Source organism: Bombina bombina, chromosome 7, assembly GCF_027579735.1.
Source record: "Bombina bombina isolate aBomBom1 chromosome 7, aBomBom1.pri, whole genome shotgun sequence".
NCBI lineage: Eukaryota > Metazoa > Chordata > Amphibia > Anura > Bombinatoridae > Bombina > Bombina bombina.
In genome coordinates this window covers 283,738,375-283,755,813 of record NC_069505.1, presented here as the reverse complement: position 1 = coordinate 283,755,813, position 17,439 = coordinate 283,738,375, and the positions used below count along the sequence as shown (strand labels likewise).

The 17,439-nt window shown below is 40.4% G+C and overlaps 1 protein-coding gene across 3 annotated transcripts in view; it reads left to right on the top strand.

Annotated features, from left to right (window-relative positions):
* Positions 1-17,439, top strand: part of QRICH1 (glutamine rich 1) — a 111,190-nt gene that overhangs the window by 77,957 nt on the left and 15,794 nt on the right. For all 3 annotated transcript variants that reach the window (XM_053720806.1, XM_053720804.1, XM_053720805.1), the window contains 3 exons: positions 3,375-3,483; positions 11,835-11,989; positions 12,369-12,468. In XM_053720806.1, coding sequence (XP_053576781.1) covers positions 3,375-3,483; positions 11,835-11,989; positions 12,369-12,468 — 364 coding nt within the window. The remainder of the gene's footprint in view (positions 1-3,374; positions 3,484-11,834; positions 11,990-12,368; positions 12,469-17,439) is intronic.

Sequence of the window (17,439 nt, the reverse complement as noted above, 5' to 3'; positions counted from 1 at the left end):
GATCTGGTAAGCATAATTTATGTTTTTCATGGTGTGGGTATCCCTAAAGGGAAAAATAAGACTGGGAGTTTGTTTAAATGATGGAACCATATTTGAATTGGATTTTCAACCTCGGTTGTCCAAGCACCCGGATAGAGAATTATAAAAGACCCTCTTGTGTAGCTATCAATATGATCAGTCGTCGTAGCAGTGATTCCTTATGAAATCCCACTATCAACACTTCTGTTGTTATAAGTATTTATTTATTAAAGGGATAGTAAACCCCAAAATGTTCTTTTATGATTCAGATGGAACATACAATTTTAAACAACTTTCCAATTTACTTCTATTATCAAATTTGCTTCATTCTCTTGTTATCCATTGCTGAAGGAACAGCATTGCACTACTGACAGGAAGCTGAACACATCTATTTAGCCAATCACAAGAGACAAATGTGTGCAGGCACCAATTAGCAGCAGCTCCAACTAGTGTAAGATATGTGCGTATTCATTTTTAACAAGGGATACTAAGAGAACTAAGCACATTTGAAAATAGAAGTGAATTTAAAAGTGTCTTAAAATGACTGGCTCTATCTGAATCATGCAAGTTTAATTTTGACTTTCCTATCCCTTTAACTTTTCTTATAGTATACAGATGTTCATATAATCTACTTTAACAGATGTTTCCTTCATCCTACACAGAAAATGAGAGCGTTTTCTCTAAACAAATGTCCCTTTTGCAGGGTGGATTAAAAATCGAAGCTATTTTTTTCTTTTTTTTTTTCTTATTTAAATAAGATTTATTTATTTTTAATTAAGAGACAGTAAAATCGAAATTAAACTTTCATGATTCTGAGATAGAGCATGCGATTTTAAACAGCTTTCCAATTTACTCCTGTTATCAAATTTGCTTTGTTCTATTGGTATCTTTTATTGAAGAGTAAATCTAGGTGTGCTCATGAGTGTGCACGTGTCTTTAGAACTCTATGGCAGCAGTGGTTTGCAACATTGTGTAACAAAGCTACAAATAATGTTGCAAAACTCTGCTGCCATAGAGACACGTGCACACTCCTGAGTTCTTAGGAGTCTACCTAGTTTTACTCTTCAATAAAAGATACCAAGAGAACGAAGCAAATTTTATAACAGAAGTAAATTGGAAAACTGTTTAAAACTGCTGCTCTATCTGAATCAGGAAAGTTTTAATTTTTACTTTACTGTCCCTTTAATCTCATTGTTCCCCTGTAATTTAATGTACACAGAATTGTTTGGAGTATAATAGATCTGCACAAAGATCTTAGGGTTCAGTTTATCTAAATCTCTCCAGATGAGAAGTGTGTTTTCACGCTGATCCTCAGTGGCGAGATGGCTATATAGTAATGGAGCTCGCTGCAAAAGGGACACATTACGCTGCATTCTGCATATAGCATCTTATAAATGTTTTTCTATTGGGTATTAAAGGGACATTATACACTTGTTTATTCTTTGCATAAATGTTTTGTAGATGATCTATTTATATAGCCCATAAAAAATAAAAAAAATAGATAGTTTTGCTTATTTTTTAAATAACATTGCTTTAATTTTATGACTCCTAACCAAGCCCCACAGTTTAAGGAGAATACCAACGTATACCTACTTCAGCTTGCTCCTGTTTGTGTAAAGGGTCTTTTCATATGCAAAAGAAGGGGGAGGGGGTAATTATTTGCCACTTGCAGTGGGCTTTCCAGCTACCTTTTCAACAGAGCTAAAATGGGAGCTTCGAAGTAAGTTTTTAAACAGTTTTATACTGGATTTTTATATCGGTATCTGTGCATCTTATTCTTTATAGTAGTGTTTATTACATGCAGTTATATGAAAATTGCTGTATACTGTCCCTTTAAGTATTTAAGAGCGTTTTGAGAAAAGCTTGACACCTAACTGGCAAGAAAAGAGATCTGCAGTGCAAAAGTTTTCCCAGAATTACACTGGGGATTTGAGAGACTATTTCATATACTCCCCTGAAACTCCTATGTTCAGCCCATTTTTCGCAAAAACAATTATGCTTTGTATTTTGTACTTAAAGGGACATGAAACCCAAATTTGTTTTCTTTCCTGATTCAGAAAGAGCATGTGATTTTAAACAACTTTCTAATTTACTTCTAATATTTAATTTGCTTCTTTCTCTTGTTATCGTTTGCTGAAAGGTTTATCTATGTAAGATCAGGAGCAGCAAAGAACCTAGGTTCTAGCTGCTGATTGGTGGCTGCATATATATATACCGATTTGTCATACTCTCACCCATGTGTTCAGTTAGAATCCAGTAGTACATTGCTGCTCCTTCAACAAATGATACCAAGAGAATGAAACAAATTTGATAATAGAAGTAAATTGGAAAGTTGCTTAAAATTATATGTTCTACCTAAATCATGAAAGAAAAATTCTGGGGTTGTTTGCTTGCACATCCACTGCACTTAACTTACAATTTACGCTGTGCATATTTAATGATTTATTCCTGTGTAATTTACATACACATTTTACATTTTTGATACTTTTTTATTATCAATTGTTACGATTTTTGATGCACTTTAACATTTATTTTTTTTCTGCATATTTTTTTGTGAATGGTTCAATTTATTTGTTTTCTATGATTTTTTTACATTACAAATGTAATTGTGCACTCTTGTAATGTATGCATCTCCTTCCCATACAAAGATGCAGTGGGAAAACACCTCTGATACAGTCTGCAGCGCTAGTTCCATATCTGAGTCATGTGATTGGATCAGCAGCGTTTTCCGCTCAGGGCCAACAGCGCTCTGAGAGTCCTGAGCATCACTTCTTACCCACAAAGGGGTTAAATACAGAGTAGCACAGGGTCGATAGCCCTAAAATTACATGAGCTAACTGATGTCATTTTTTGACTAAAAATGGCCCTATAACTTCTTGCATTTGTGATTTATACATTGTTAAAAATAGGATGGTTTCAACCTTATTTTAAATAGCTGTTGATTACTCTTCGTACTTAAGGTTTTTGCTTTTTCAGTGTTTACTGTATCCACATTGGAGCAGTCTATCTTTCCAAAGTTTGTCTTCCTTTCAGAACATGAGTATGACCATGAAATACCGTAAAATCACCTGATATTGCTAGTTTGGGGCAGAGATAAAGAGCTCCTATATTGATCTGCCAATCACTGTGTTGAATTTTGCAGGGTCAAGCTTTAGATCTTAGAGAATATATGATACTCTACAAATACATTATAATCAGAATACATAAGTAAGGGTGTTATGGGGAATTACATTTAATGGCCCTTTATGTATTCAAAATTAATTTTGTATTTGTTGTACTGAAATAATAAATTGAGGAAAAGAAAGTGAAGTGATAGACACCATTTAAATACCTGAATATCTGTCCCCTCCTCACAGGTTATGTTATGCCTAGTCACGTGACGGAGGAGATGCTCTGGGAGTGCAAGCAGCTGGGAGCGCACTCTCCTGCCACGCTACTCACGACACTTATGTTTTTTAATACCAAGTAAGTCTTAGACACTTATAATAAATACGGGCTACTGTCAGTTACATGCTCTTAAAGGGTCATTATATACTCATTTTTTCTTTCCATAAATGTTTTGTAGATGATCTATTTATATAGCCCATAAAGTTGTTGTTGTTTATTTTTAAATGTATAGTTTTGCTTATTTTTAAATAATATTGCTCTGATTTTCAAACTCCTAACCAAGCCCCAAAGTTTTATGAGAATACCTTCAGCTACCTTCTCCAGCTTGCTCCTGTTTGTGTAAAGGGTCTTCTCATATGCAAAACAAGGGGGAGGGGGGATTGTCTTATTTCCCACTTGCAGTGGGCTTTCCAACTGCCTTTTCAACAGAGCTAAACTGAGAGCTTCTAAGTAAGTTTTTAAACAGTTTTATACTGGATTTTTATATCAGTATCTGCATCTTATTCTTTATGGTAGTGTCTATTACATGCAGTTATATGAAAATGATTGTATACTGTCCCTTTAAAGTAGAAGCCTTTCTAGAAGCCCAAAGTGTAGTAAATTTTTTTTGCTTGTCCTCTGAATGTTATGCTAATGCCTGGATAAAAGTGCCCTACATCTGACAGGCATGTGTGTCACATGTGTAAACGAAGCTAGCCCTGACCTGTGAAGACTGGAGCACTCGGGTCACTAGTATTGTGACACAGAACTAAGTGACTGATGCATTTGAGACAACAGCTGAGAGCCGATTCTGCACAGTGTCTGTCTCTCACACAGGCACGGAACCCAGGATTGGCTAATTCCATATGTATAAATAGAAACATTGGTTCCAGTCTTGAATATATTTAAAAAGGGATCTTTATTATTACTTCATATCAGGGTCCAAAAGTACAAAATAACAACAACGTTTCAGGCCTGCAAGGGCTGATTGCAGGCCTGAAATGTTATTTTGTGTTTCTTTTACAAGATACGACAAGTCCACGGATTTCATCCATCCTTGTGGGATTACGCCTCCTGTTTAGCAGGAAGTGGCAAAGAGCACCACTGCAGAGCTGTATATATAGCTCTTCCCTCCCACCCCCAGTCATTCTCTTTGGCTGTGTTAGTGATAGGAAGAGGTAAAGTGAGGAGTTAGTTTAGATTCTTCAAACAGGAGTTTATTATTTTAAATGGTGCCTGTGTGTACTATTTTTATTCTGGGCAGCTTCTGAAAGACCAATTGTGAGGAACTGGTGGAGTTTTACTATCACTATGCCTCCCCTATTGGTATTGCCTGGAGAGGGACTTAGTGATTTTGCCTAAGACCTTTTTTTCTTATCCACAGGACCTCTGGAGGAGATAGTGGACCTCTGGACACTGTGAGTAATATCATGCTGTAAAGGCACAATGGAAAGGAGCACCAGCCAAGTGTAGAGTAAAATAACAAAATTTATTGTAACAATCTTAAAAAAGCCAGGATAGCAGGCCAGTAAAATAGGGAGGTCAGCACAGCAAACAGCTGACGCGTTTCGGCATATAGCCGTAGTCGAAGCTGACCAACTTTGCCCTAGGAAGTTAATTTAAAACCCTTAGCTGCCTCCTATTGGTTAATCTGTAATTGCATAAACACTTAAATACATAATAATGCGTGCTTATTTACATCAGTGAATCAGATCACATAACCTTGCAATATTAGATGTATATAGAAAAATTCTTTGTATATTGATAACTGTCATAAAACCACAGTAGTAAATAATCACAAAGTATACATAGAAAAATGGTAAGACAGAATATTTTGTGATTATTTACTACTGTGATTTTATGACAGTTATTGCAATTATTGATTAACCAATAGGAGGCAGCTAAGGGTTTTAAATTAACTTCCTAGGGCAAAGTTTGTCAGCTTCGACTACGGCTCTATGCAGAAACGCGTCCACTGTTTGCTGTGCTGACCTCCCTATTTTACTGGCCTGCTATCCTGGCTTTTTTTAAGATTGTTACTATAAATTTTGTTATTTTACTCTACACTTGGCTGGTGCTCCTTTCCATTGTGCCTTTATGATGTCTTGACCTACCTAGTGAACACACCCATAAAGAAAAAAAAATCTTGGATCCCAGACTTCGCTCCAGACGATAAGGATTAGGAGCCGACCGATCCGGACCAATCACGGTAAAGTGGGACCCACACACCACCAACGTCCTCACATGGGAAGCCATTTGATTGGCGGATTACAGACGAAAGGATTGTCTCAACCGCTCCATCCATCCACACACAGCCTGACTGCACAGACGCGCGCCCCCAGTGACGTCAGAGGTGACTATGGCAGAGAAGCGTGAGAGTGTCACATGGAACACTACGCTTTGGCAGGGCATTCAATGCAAGGTGAACCACTGCAAGATATCGAGTGAGCCCGGTGAGTCCGTCCCTATTGAATGTCTATATATTTTCATAGGAGCAAGCGGTTATGCCTGGTCTGTAACAGCCGCACATGTTGTAGACATTTGGCGGATTGGTCCGCTTTTGATTGTGAACTTTGTGAGTTTATTCCCCCTTTGGTTGCTAGCACCTACAGGAGATACTTGTTTGTGTTTTAATATCATGCTGTTACTCAGCATGGAGGTAGGTGCAGTTTATTTTCAGGGGCTTGCAGCAGAACTCTGAACTAACTGTGCTGTATTACAGTAGAGAGCCTTACAGGGGTTAATTCCCAGACAGTCAGGCAGGTTTTAGCCTAGAGCACTGGGACATTTTATACTCTGCTTTAATTTTTTTGCTTTTATTGAGAGTTGGGCAGCAAAAGGCTATATATTAGACTTTATTTACTGTGGCTGACGCTGGGGATGTTATTTAATCACTTTGGGCAAATCTTGTATAAAACTTTTCCTTTGGTGAGTTATGTTTTTTGGTGATGCCCACGATGGGCGGGGCTACATTTGCATGCTTTCTGTAGCGCCATTGTGTAGCTGTTTAGGCTGCTGGCAGTTTCTCTGTTCTGGTGCAGCTTCTAACTACGTTACAAGAGCGCTGCTAGATCAGGGGGACACGCAGTCCGGTTCCCATCCGGACCCAGGTAAGAGCCACAGCAGAGCTGTGGCAGGGTGACTGGAGTATTAACTCCAATGTGAACTTTAAAGCAGAGCTTCTATGAGATTTTACATATTGTTAACATCGTTTTTTGGCTAAAAATGTAAGTATTATTTCAGCAAAGTAAACTTTTTTTACTGCTTAAAGGGACAGTATATAATTACTGTGGTTATTAACGGTCAAATTTATTTCGTGTTAAAATAAAATTTTATTAAAGACACAGTACACGTTTTTATCAATTAAAGATTTTTTATTTAAAGAGACAGTATACTATTGTTTAATAAAAGAGATCTGACTAAGTTGGTAACTTGCATCTATTATTATGGAAGACATGGAACAGAGTACATGTCTCATGTGTTTAGATGCCATTGTGGAACCACATGTCACACTTTGTGACAATTGTGTGGAGAGAGCAGTACAAGGTAAAGAGAAATTATTTTGTAAAGATGATTCTCTATCCAATGAGATTCAGGATTTGCCGCAATCTTCTCCCCAAGCATCACAGCCTTTAACACCAGCTCAAGCTGCGCCATCTGCGTTTGTTTCTTTTACTTTGCAGGATATGGCTACAGTTATGTCATCTACCCTTACAGAGGTTTTGTCTAAGTTACCAGGGTTGCAAGGCAAACGTAGTAGGACAGAATCGCAGGCTATCCCTGTAGCTTCTGATGCTTTGATGGCTATCTCTGATTTACCCTCCCATACTTCTGAAGTGGAGGGTAAGGAGATTTTGTCTGAAGGGGAGCTGTCTGACTCAGGTAGTGCTTTACCCCAAACAGATTCGGACGTCATGTCCTTTAGATTTAAATTGGAACACCTCCGCCTGTTACTTCGGGAGGTTTTATTGGCTCTGGATGATTGTGACTCTATTGTGGTCCCTCCAGAAAAATTGTGTAAGATGGACAGATATCTGGAAGTCCCTACTTACTCAGATACCTTTCCGGTTCCTAAGAGAATTTCAGAGATTGTCACCACGGAATGGGAAAGACCGGGTATCCCGTTCTCCCCTTCCTCTATGTTCAAGAAGATGTACCCTATAGCTGACACTGTGCGGGATTCTTGGCAGACAGTCTGTAAGGTGGAGGGTGCTATTTCTACTCTAGCTAAGCGTACAACTATTCTTATTGAGGACAGTTGTGCTTTCAAAGACCCTATGGATAAAAAATTGGAGGGTCTGCTAAAAAAGCTATTTGTTCATCAAGGTTTCCTCTTACAACCGACGGCCTGTATTGTAACAGTTACAACTGCGGCTGCCTTTTGGTTTGATGCTTTGGAAGAATCTCTGAAGACTGAGACTTCCTTGGAGGAAATAATGGATAGGATTAAGGCCCTAAAATTGGCTAATTCCTTTGTCACGGACGCCGCTTTTCAGATCGCTAAGTTAGCGGCTAAGAATGCATGTTTTGCCATTCTAGCGCGCAGAGCCTTGTGGTTAAAGTCTTGGTCTGCGGATGTGTCTATTTTGTCTATTCCTTTCAAGGGGAAGACTATTTGGTCCTGACTTGAAAGAGATTATTTCAGACATTATGGGAGGTAAGGGCCATCTCTTACCTCAGGATAAAACATCTAAGCAGAAAGGTAGACAGAGTAATTTTTGTTCCTTTCGAAATTTTAAGGGAGTCCCCTCCTCATCTTCCACTAAACAGGATGGGAACTTTGCACAAGCTAAGTCCGTCTAGACACCCAACCAGGCTTGGACCAAGGGTAAGCAACCCAAGAATTCCGCTGCTGCTCCCAAGACAGCATGAAGGGGCGGCCCCCGATCCGGGACCGGATCTAGTAGGGGGCAGACTTTCTCTCTTTGTCCAGGCTTGGATAAGAGACATTCAGGATCCTTGGACACTGGAAATCGTGTCTCAAGTATATCAACTGGAGTTCAAAAATTCCTTCCCAAGGGGAAGGTTCCTTCTTTCACGATTGTCTGTAGACCAGATAAAAAGTTGTGTAAAAGACCTCTGTACTATGGGAGTAATTGGCCCCATTCCAATACAGGAACAGGGGCAGGGGTTTTACTCGAATCTTTTCGTGGTTCCCAAAAAAGAGGGAATGTTTCGACCCATTTTAGATCTCAAAAGTCTAAACAAGTTTCTCAGAGTCCCATCATTCAAGATGGGAGACTATTTGGACAATTCTTCCATTGATCCAGGAGGGTCAAAATATGACTACCGTGGACTTGAAGGATGCATACCTTCATATTCCTATCCACAAGGATCATCATCGGTTCCTAAGATTTGCCTTTCTAAACAAACCTTTTCAGTTCGTGGCTCTACCCTTTGGGCTGGCCACGGCACCCAGGTTCTTCACGAAGGTTCTAGGGTCTCTGCTGGCAGTTCTCAGACCACGGGGCATTGCAGTGGCGCCTTATCTGTATAATATACTAATCCAGGGGGCATCTTTCCTGGGAACTCTAATAGATTCTGTATCTATGAAAATCTTCTTGACGGAGGTCAGGAAGTTAAAGATTTTGAATACATGCCGAGCCCTTCAGTCCAATCCTCGGCCTTCAGTGGCCCAGTGCATGAAGGTAATTGGATTGATGGTGGCAGCAATGGACATAATTCCGTTTGCTCGTTTTCATCTCAGACCTCTACAACTGAGTATGCTCAGACAGTGGAATGGAGATTATGCAAATTTGTCTCCTCAGATAGATATGGATCAGGAGACAAGAGACTCTCTTCTTTGGTGGTTGTTGCAGGATCATCTGTCCCAAGGGACGTGCTTCCGCAGGCCCTCATGGGTGATAGTGACAACGGATGCCAGTCTACTAGGTTGGGGTGCAGTCTGGAATTCCCTGAAGGCTCAGGGAGTGTGGACTCGATCGGAGTCTCTACTTTCTATCAATGTTCTGGAGTGATATTCAATGTGCTTCAGGCTTGGCCTCAGTTGGCTTTGGCCAAATTCATCCGGTTTCAGTCGGACAACATCACGACTGTGGCTTACATCAATCATCAGGGAGGAACAAGGAGTTCCTTAGCGATGACAGAAGTATCCAAGATAATTTGGTGGGCGGAGGCTCATTCTTGTTATCTGCCAGCAATATACATCCCAGGAGTGGACAACTGGGAAGCGGACTTCCTGAGCAGACAGTCTTTCCATCCAGGAGAATGGGAACTTCATCCGGAGGTCTTTGCCGCTCTGATTCTCAGGTGGGGCAGACCGGAGCTGGATCTGAATGTCTCGTCAGAATGCCAAGCTCCCAAGATACGGATCCAGGTCAAGGGATCCTCAGGCCGAACTGATAGATGCCTTGGCAGTGCCTTGGTCGTTCAACCTAGCTTATGTGTTTCCACCGTTTGCTCTCCTTCCCCGGGTAATTGCTCGGATCAAACAGGAGAGGGCTTCAGTGATTCTAATCGCTCCTGCGTGGCCACGCAGGACTTGGTACGTGGATCTAGTGGACATGTCCTCTCTGCCACCGTGGCAGCTTTCATTGAGGCAGAACTTTCTCATTCAGGGTCCCTTCCATCACCCGAATCTAGTTTCTCTGCAGCTAACTGCTTGGAGATTGAACGCTTGACTTTATCTAAGCGAGGGTTCTCTGATTCGGTCATTGATACTTTGATTCAGGCATGGAAGCCTGTTACTAGAAAAATTTACCATAAGATATGGCGTAAATATCTTTATTGGTGCGAATCCAAGGGCTACTCATGGAGTAGGGTTAGGATTCCCAGGATTTTAGCTTTTCTCCAAGAAGGATTGGAGAAAGGGTTGTCAGCAAGTTCCTTAAAGGGACAGATCTCTGCATTGTCTATTCTGTTGCACAAACGTCTGTCTTATGTTCCAGATGTTCAATCTTTTTGTCAGGCCCTGACTAGAATCCGGCCTGTGTTTAGACCAATTGCTCCTCCTTGGAGTTTGAATTTAGTTCTTAAGGTTCTTCCATATTCCATAGATATTAAGTTATTATCTTGGAAGGTTTTATTTTTGGTTGCTATTTCTTCTGCTCGCAGAGTTTCTGAGCTTTCGGCTTTACAATGTGATACACCTTACCTTATTTTCTATGCTGATAAGGTGGTGTTACGTACCGAACCTGGTTTTCTTCAAGAATATTAATCAGGAAATTGTTGTTCCTTCATTATGTCCTAACCCTTCTTCTAAGAAGGAACATATGTTACATAACTTAGATGTAGTTCGCACCTTAAAGTTTTACTTGCAGGCGACTAAGGATTTTCGTCAAACATCTTCTTTGTTTGTGGATTTTGCTGGGAAACATAGGGGTCAGAAGGCTACGGCTACCTCTCTTTCTTTTTGGCTGAAGAGTATCATCCATTTGGCATATGAGACTCCTGGACAGCAGCCTCCTGAAAGAATTACGGCTCATTCCACTAGGGCTGTGGCTTCCTCATGGGCATTTAAAATTATGCTTCTGTTGAACAGATTTGCAAGGCTGCAACTTGGTCTTCTCTTCATACTTTTTCCAAATGTTACAAATTTGATACTTTTGCTTCTTCTGAGGCTGTTTTTGGGAGAAAGGTTCTTCAAGCAGTGGTGCCTTCCGTTTAGGTTCCTGTCTTGTCCCTCCCTTTCATCCATGTCCTATAGCTTTGGTATTGTTTCCCACAAGTAAGGATGAAATCTGTGGACTTGTCGTATCTTGTAAAAGAATAGGAAATTTATGCTTACCTGATAAATGTATTTATTTTACGATACGACGAGTCCACGGCCCACCCTGTTTTTCTAAGACAGGTTTTTCTTTTTGTTAAACTTCAGTCACCTCTGTACCTTAGCTTTTCCTTTCTCTTCCTAACTTCGGTCGAATGACTGGAGGTGGGAGGGAAGGGAGGAGCTATATATACAGCTCTGCTGTGGTGCTCTTTGCCACTTCCTGCTAAACAGGAGGCATAATCCCACAAGTAAGGATGAAATCCGTGGACTCATTGTATCGTAAAATAAATAAATTTATCAGGTAAGCATAAATTTCCTTTTTTAAAGGCAGACACGACTAAGGGCTGATTGCAGGCCTGAAATGTCATTTTGTGTTTTAAAGGCAGACATGACTAAGGGCTGATTGCAGGCCTGAAACATTGTGGTTGTTTTGTACTTTGGACCCTGATATTAAGTAGTAATAATAAAGGTATGGTGACCATATTGCCACTTTAAAAAGGGACACATATGAAAAACACATATGTCAGGGCTGTTTAAAGAAATGTTTTGTATAAGAACATTCCCTTTTTAAAGGGGCAATATGGTCAGCCTAAATAAAGGTCCCTTTTTATAAATATATCCAAGGCTGGAACCAATTTTTCTTTTCAGAGACTTGTAACAGCAAATGAATGTATATTACAGCACTGTAAGTAACAACAATGGCTTATTGCCTTTCCAACAGGTATTTTTTGCTGAAAACTGTTGACCAGCACATGAAATTGGCTTTCTCCAAGGTCCTGAGGCAAACAAAGAAGAACCCTTCCAACCCAAAGGACAAGAGCACGAGTATACGATACCTGAAAGCACTTGGCATTCACCAAGCAACAGCGCAGAAAGGTAACACTTGTAGCAATTCATGACTAAAACATTACACACGGAATAATAAATAAAGGAACTTTGTGTGTGTAAATTACAATAGAAGAGTAAGAGATTAGGGGTTTTCCTACCTTTAATAATATTGAGTTGACTTGTAATATCCCTGACTGATAATCCATAGTGAGCTTGATATAGCAACTCTACTTTAGAATAAATTTATTTCTGCATATGGTGTGTTTTTTGCACAAGGTAATGTAGAACAGGATAAGTTCTAGGAAGAGTAGGTGTTGTGAATTCTACTGCTGTGATATAGTTTTATATGATCTACTGTGGGTAAATAGATTTGCTGTCTAGATGTTAACATTCATTTGTTTGCCCTTTGGCTACTCTGCTCTCATAGGTTTTTCCGTTACTGACGACATGTATGCAGAGCAAACAGAGAATCCAGAAAATCCTTTACGATGTCCTATTAAACTGTATGATTTCTACCTCTTCAAATGGTACGTATCTTATTGTTTCCTATATTCTGTGCATGCTGTGAGGTAACGTAAGCTGGAGGGCAACTACACTTAAAGGGATAGTTTAGTCAAAATTAAAATGTTAATGATTCAGATAGAGCAACTTTCTAATTTTACTCCTATTATAAAAAATTGTTTCGTTCTCTTGGTATCTTTATTTAAAAACAGGAATGTAAGCTTTGGAGTCGGACCATTTTTGGTTCTGAACCTGGGTTATGCTTGCTTATTGGTTGGCTGAATTTAGTCACCAATAAGTGAGCGCTATCCAGGGTGCTGAACCTGAAATGGGCCGGCTCCTAAGCTTTAAATTCCTTAAAAATAAAGATAGCAAGAGAACGAAAAAAAATTGATAATAGGAGTAAATTAGAAAGTTACTTAAAATTGCTGCGGTATCTAATTCATGAAAAAAAATAATTGGGTTTAGTATCCTTTAATGTACTTTGTAGTGATGGAAATTGTAACTTCTAAATTGCTGCCTTTTTATTCTCTCTTCCTATTGTCCTTTGCACAAAGCATCTTGTAGTGTCCAGCTGTATATTTGGAGCACTTTTTAATTTTATTACATAAAACAATCTCATTCAAAAAGCATAAAACACAGCTTAAAGGGACACTCAAGTCAAAATTAAACTTTCATTATTCAGATAGAGCATGTAATTTTAAACAACTTTCCAATTTACTTCCATTAAGAGGTGCACAGACTTTTTATATTTAAACCTTTTGAGTCACCAGCTCCTACTGAGCATGTGCTAGAATTCACAGAATAAGCGTATATGCATTTGTGATTGGCTGATGGCTGCCACATGGTACGTGTATGCATTTGTGATTGGCTGATGGCTGTCACATGGTACAGGGGGAGTGGAAATAGACATAACTTTTAAAATTGTCAGAAAAAAAATCTGCTACTCATTTGAAGTTCAGACTAAGTGCTATTGCATTGTCTTGTTATCTTGCATTTGTTGATTATGCAACAAAATAAATGTATATGAGGAGTCCCATGTACAGTCCATAGTATATTCCAGCAGGACATCTTTCTAGTTTACTATTATCATCAATTTTGCTGTGTTCTTTTGGTATTCTTAGTTGAAAGCTAAACCTAGGAGGTTCGTATGCTAATTTCTTCTGTTATGTGTGATCAGTCCACGGGTCATCATTACTTCTGGGATATAACTCCTCCCCAACAGGAAATGCAAGAGGATTCACCCAGCAGAGCTGCATATAGCTCCTCCCCTCTACGTCAGTCCCAGTCATTCTCTTGCACCCAACGACTAGATAGGATGTGTGAGAGGACTATGGTGATTATACTTAGTTTTTATGACTTCAATCAAAAGTTTGTTATTTTAAAATAGCACCGGAGCGTGTTATTACTTCTCTGGCAGAGTTTGAGGAAGAATCTGACAGAGATTTTTTACTATGATTTTAACCGGAGTCGTTAAGATCATATTGCTGTTCTCGACCATCTGAGGGAGGTAAAGGCTTCAGATCAGGGGACAGCGGGCAGATGAATCTGCATTGAGGTATGTGGCAGTTTTTATTTTCTGAATGGAATTGATGAGAAAAGCCTGCCATACCGTTAAAATGACATGTATGTATACACTTCAGTATTCTGGGGATGGTATTTCACCGGAACTACTGTGTTAAAGGTCACTAATCCTTTTAATAACTATTCTCATGTTAAACGTTTTTGCTGGAATGTAGAATCGTTTACATTGCTGAGGTACTGTGTGAATAAATGTTTGGGCATTATTTTCCACTTGGCAGTTTTTTGCTTTAATTGTGACAGTTTCGTTTCTCTTCACTGCTGTGTGGGAGAGGGAGGGGCCGTTTTTGGCGCTCTTTGCTACGCATCAAAAAATTCCAGTCAGCTACTTTTATATTTCCTGCATGATCCGGTTCATCTCTGACAGATCTCAGGGGTCTTCAAACTTCTTTGAAGGGAGGTAAATTCTCTCAGCAGAGCTGTGAGAATTCTTATAGTGACTGTGTATAAAAAACGTTGTTTTGTTTTCTTATGTACAAATTTAATTAGTGCTGTTTTTTTTTACTAATGGGAACAAACCTTTGCTAAAAGTTGTGTTGTTTTAAAATTTGATGCAATAACTGTTTTTCAGTTCATTATTTCAACTGTCATTTAATCGTTAGTACCTCTTTGAGGCACAGTACGTTTTTTGCTAAAAAAGATTATAACCAAGTTGTAAGTTTTTTTGCTAGTGTGTTAAACATGTCTGACTCAGAGGAAGATATCTGTGTCATTTGTTCCAATGCCAAGGTGGAGCCCAATAGAAATTTATGTACTAACTGTATTGATGCTACTTTAAATAAAAGTCAATCTGTACAATGTGAACAAAATTCACCAAACAGCGAGGGGAGAGTTATGCCGACTAACTCGCCTCACGCGACAGTACCTGCATCTCCCGCCCGGGAGGTGCGTGATATTTTGGCGCCTAGTACATCTGGGCGGCCATTACAGATAACATTACAAGATATGGCTACTGTTATGACTGAAGTTTTGTCTAAATTACCTGAACTAAGAGGCAAGCGTGATCACTCTGGGGTGAGAACAGAGTGCGCTGACAATGCTAGGGCCATGTCTGATACTGCGTCACAGCTCGCAGAGCATGAGGACGGAGAGCTTCATTCTGTGGGTGACGGTTCTGATCCAAACAGATTGGACTCAGATATTTCAAATTTTAAATTTAAATTGGAGAACCTCCGTGTACTACTAGGGGAGGTCTTAGCAGCTCTCAACGATTGTAACACTGTTGCAATACCAGAGAAACTGTGTAGGTTGGATAAATACTTTGCGGTACCGGCGAGTACTGACGTTTTTCCTATACCTAAGAGACTAACTGAAATTGTTACTAAGGAGTGGGATAGACCCGGTGTGCCGTTCTCACCCCCTCCAATATTTAGAAAGATGTTTCCAATAGACGCCACCACTCGGGACTTATGGCAAACGGTCCCCAAGGTGGAGGGAGCAGTTTCTACTTTAGCTAAGCGTACCACTATCCCGGTGGAGGATAGCTGTGCTTTCTCAGATCCAATGGATAAAAAATTAGAGGGTTACCTTAAGAAAATGTTTGTTCAACAAGGTTTTATATTACAACCCCTTGCATGTATCGCGCCGATTACGGCTGCGGCAGCATTTTGGATTGAGTCGCTTGAAGAGAACCTTAGTTCCTCTACGCTAGACGACATTACGGACAGGCTTAGAGTCCTTAAACTAGCTAATTCTTTCATTTCGGAGGCCGTAGTACATTTAACCAAACTTACGGCTAAGAACTCAGGATTCGCCATACAGGCACGCAGGGCACTGTGGCTAAAATCCTGGTCAGCTGATGTTACTTCTAAGTCCAAATTACTTAATATACCTTTCAAGGGGCAGTCCTTATTCGGGCCCGGTTTGAAAGAAATTATCGCTGACATTACGGGAGGTAAGGGCCACGCCCTACCTCAAGACAAGGCCAAAGCTAAGGCTAGACAGTCTAATTTTCGTCCCTTTCGGAATTTCAAAACAGGAGCAGCATCAACCTCCACTGCACCAAAACAGGAAGGAGCTGTTGCTCGTTACAGGCAAGGCTGGAAGCCTAACCAGTCCTGGAACAAAAGCAAGCAGGCCAGGAAACCTGCTGCTGCCCCAAAGACAGCATGAACCGAGAGCCCCCGATCCGGGACCGGGTCTAGTAGGGGGCAGACTCTCTCTCTTCGCCCAGGCCTGGGCAAGAGATGTTCAGGATCCCTGGGCACTAGAGATCATATCTCAGGGATACCTTCTAGACTTCAAATTATCTCCCCCAAGAGGGAGATTTCATCTGTCAAGGTTGTCAACAAACCAGATAAAGAAAGAAGCGTTTTACGCTGCGTACAAGATCTGTTAACAATGGGAGTGATCCATCCGGTTCCGTGGTCGGAACAAGGACAAGGGTTCTACTCAAACCTGTTTGTAGTTCCCAAAAAAGAGGGAACTTTCAGGCCAATCTTAGATTTAAAGACTCTAAACAAATTCCTAAGAGTTCCATCGTTCAAAATGGAAACTATTCGGACAATCTTACCCATGATCCAAGAGGGTCAGTACATGACCACAGTGGATTTAAAGGATGCTTACCTTCACATACCGATCCACAAAGATCATCACCGGTATCTAAGGTTTGCCTTCTTAGACAGGCACTACCAGTTTGTAGCTCTTCCATTCGGATTGGCTACGGCTCCAAGAATCTTCACAAAGGTTCTGGGTGCCCTTCTAGCGGTACTAAGACCGCGAGGGATTTCGGTAGCTCCGTACCTAGACGACATTCTAATACAAGCTTCAAGCTTTCAAACTGCCAAGTCTCATACAGAGTTAGTTCTGGCATTTCTAAGGTCGCATGGATGGAAAGTGAACGAAAAGAAGAGTTCTCTCTTTCCTCTCACAAGAGTTCCATTCTTGGGGACTCTTATAGATTCTGTAGAAATGAAGATTTACCTGACAGAAGACAGGTTAACAAAACTTCAAAATGCATGCCGCGTCCTTCATTCCATTCAACACCCGTCAGTAGCTCAATGCATGGAGGTGATCGGCTTAATGGTAGCGGCAATGGACATAGTACCTTTTGCACGCCTACACCTCAGACCGCTGCAATTATGCATGCTAAGTCAGTGGAATGGGGATTACTCAGATTTGTCCCCTACTCTGAATCTGAATCAAGAGACCAGAAATTCTCTTCTATGGTGGCTTCATCGGCCACACCTGTCCAGGGGAATGCCATTCAGCAGGCCAGACTGGACAATTGTAACAACAGACGCCAGCCTACTAGGTTGGGGCGCTGTCTGGAATTCTCTGAAGGCTCAGGGACTATGGAATCAGGAGGAGAGTCTCCTTCCAATAAACATTCTGGAATTGAGAGCAGTTCTCAATGCCCTTCTGGCTTGGCCCCAGTTAATAACTCGGGGGTTCATCAGGTTTCAGTCGGACAACAT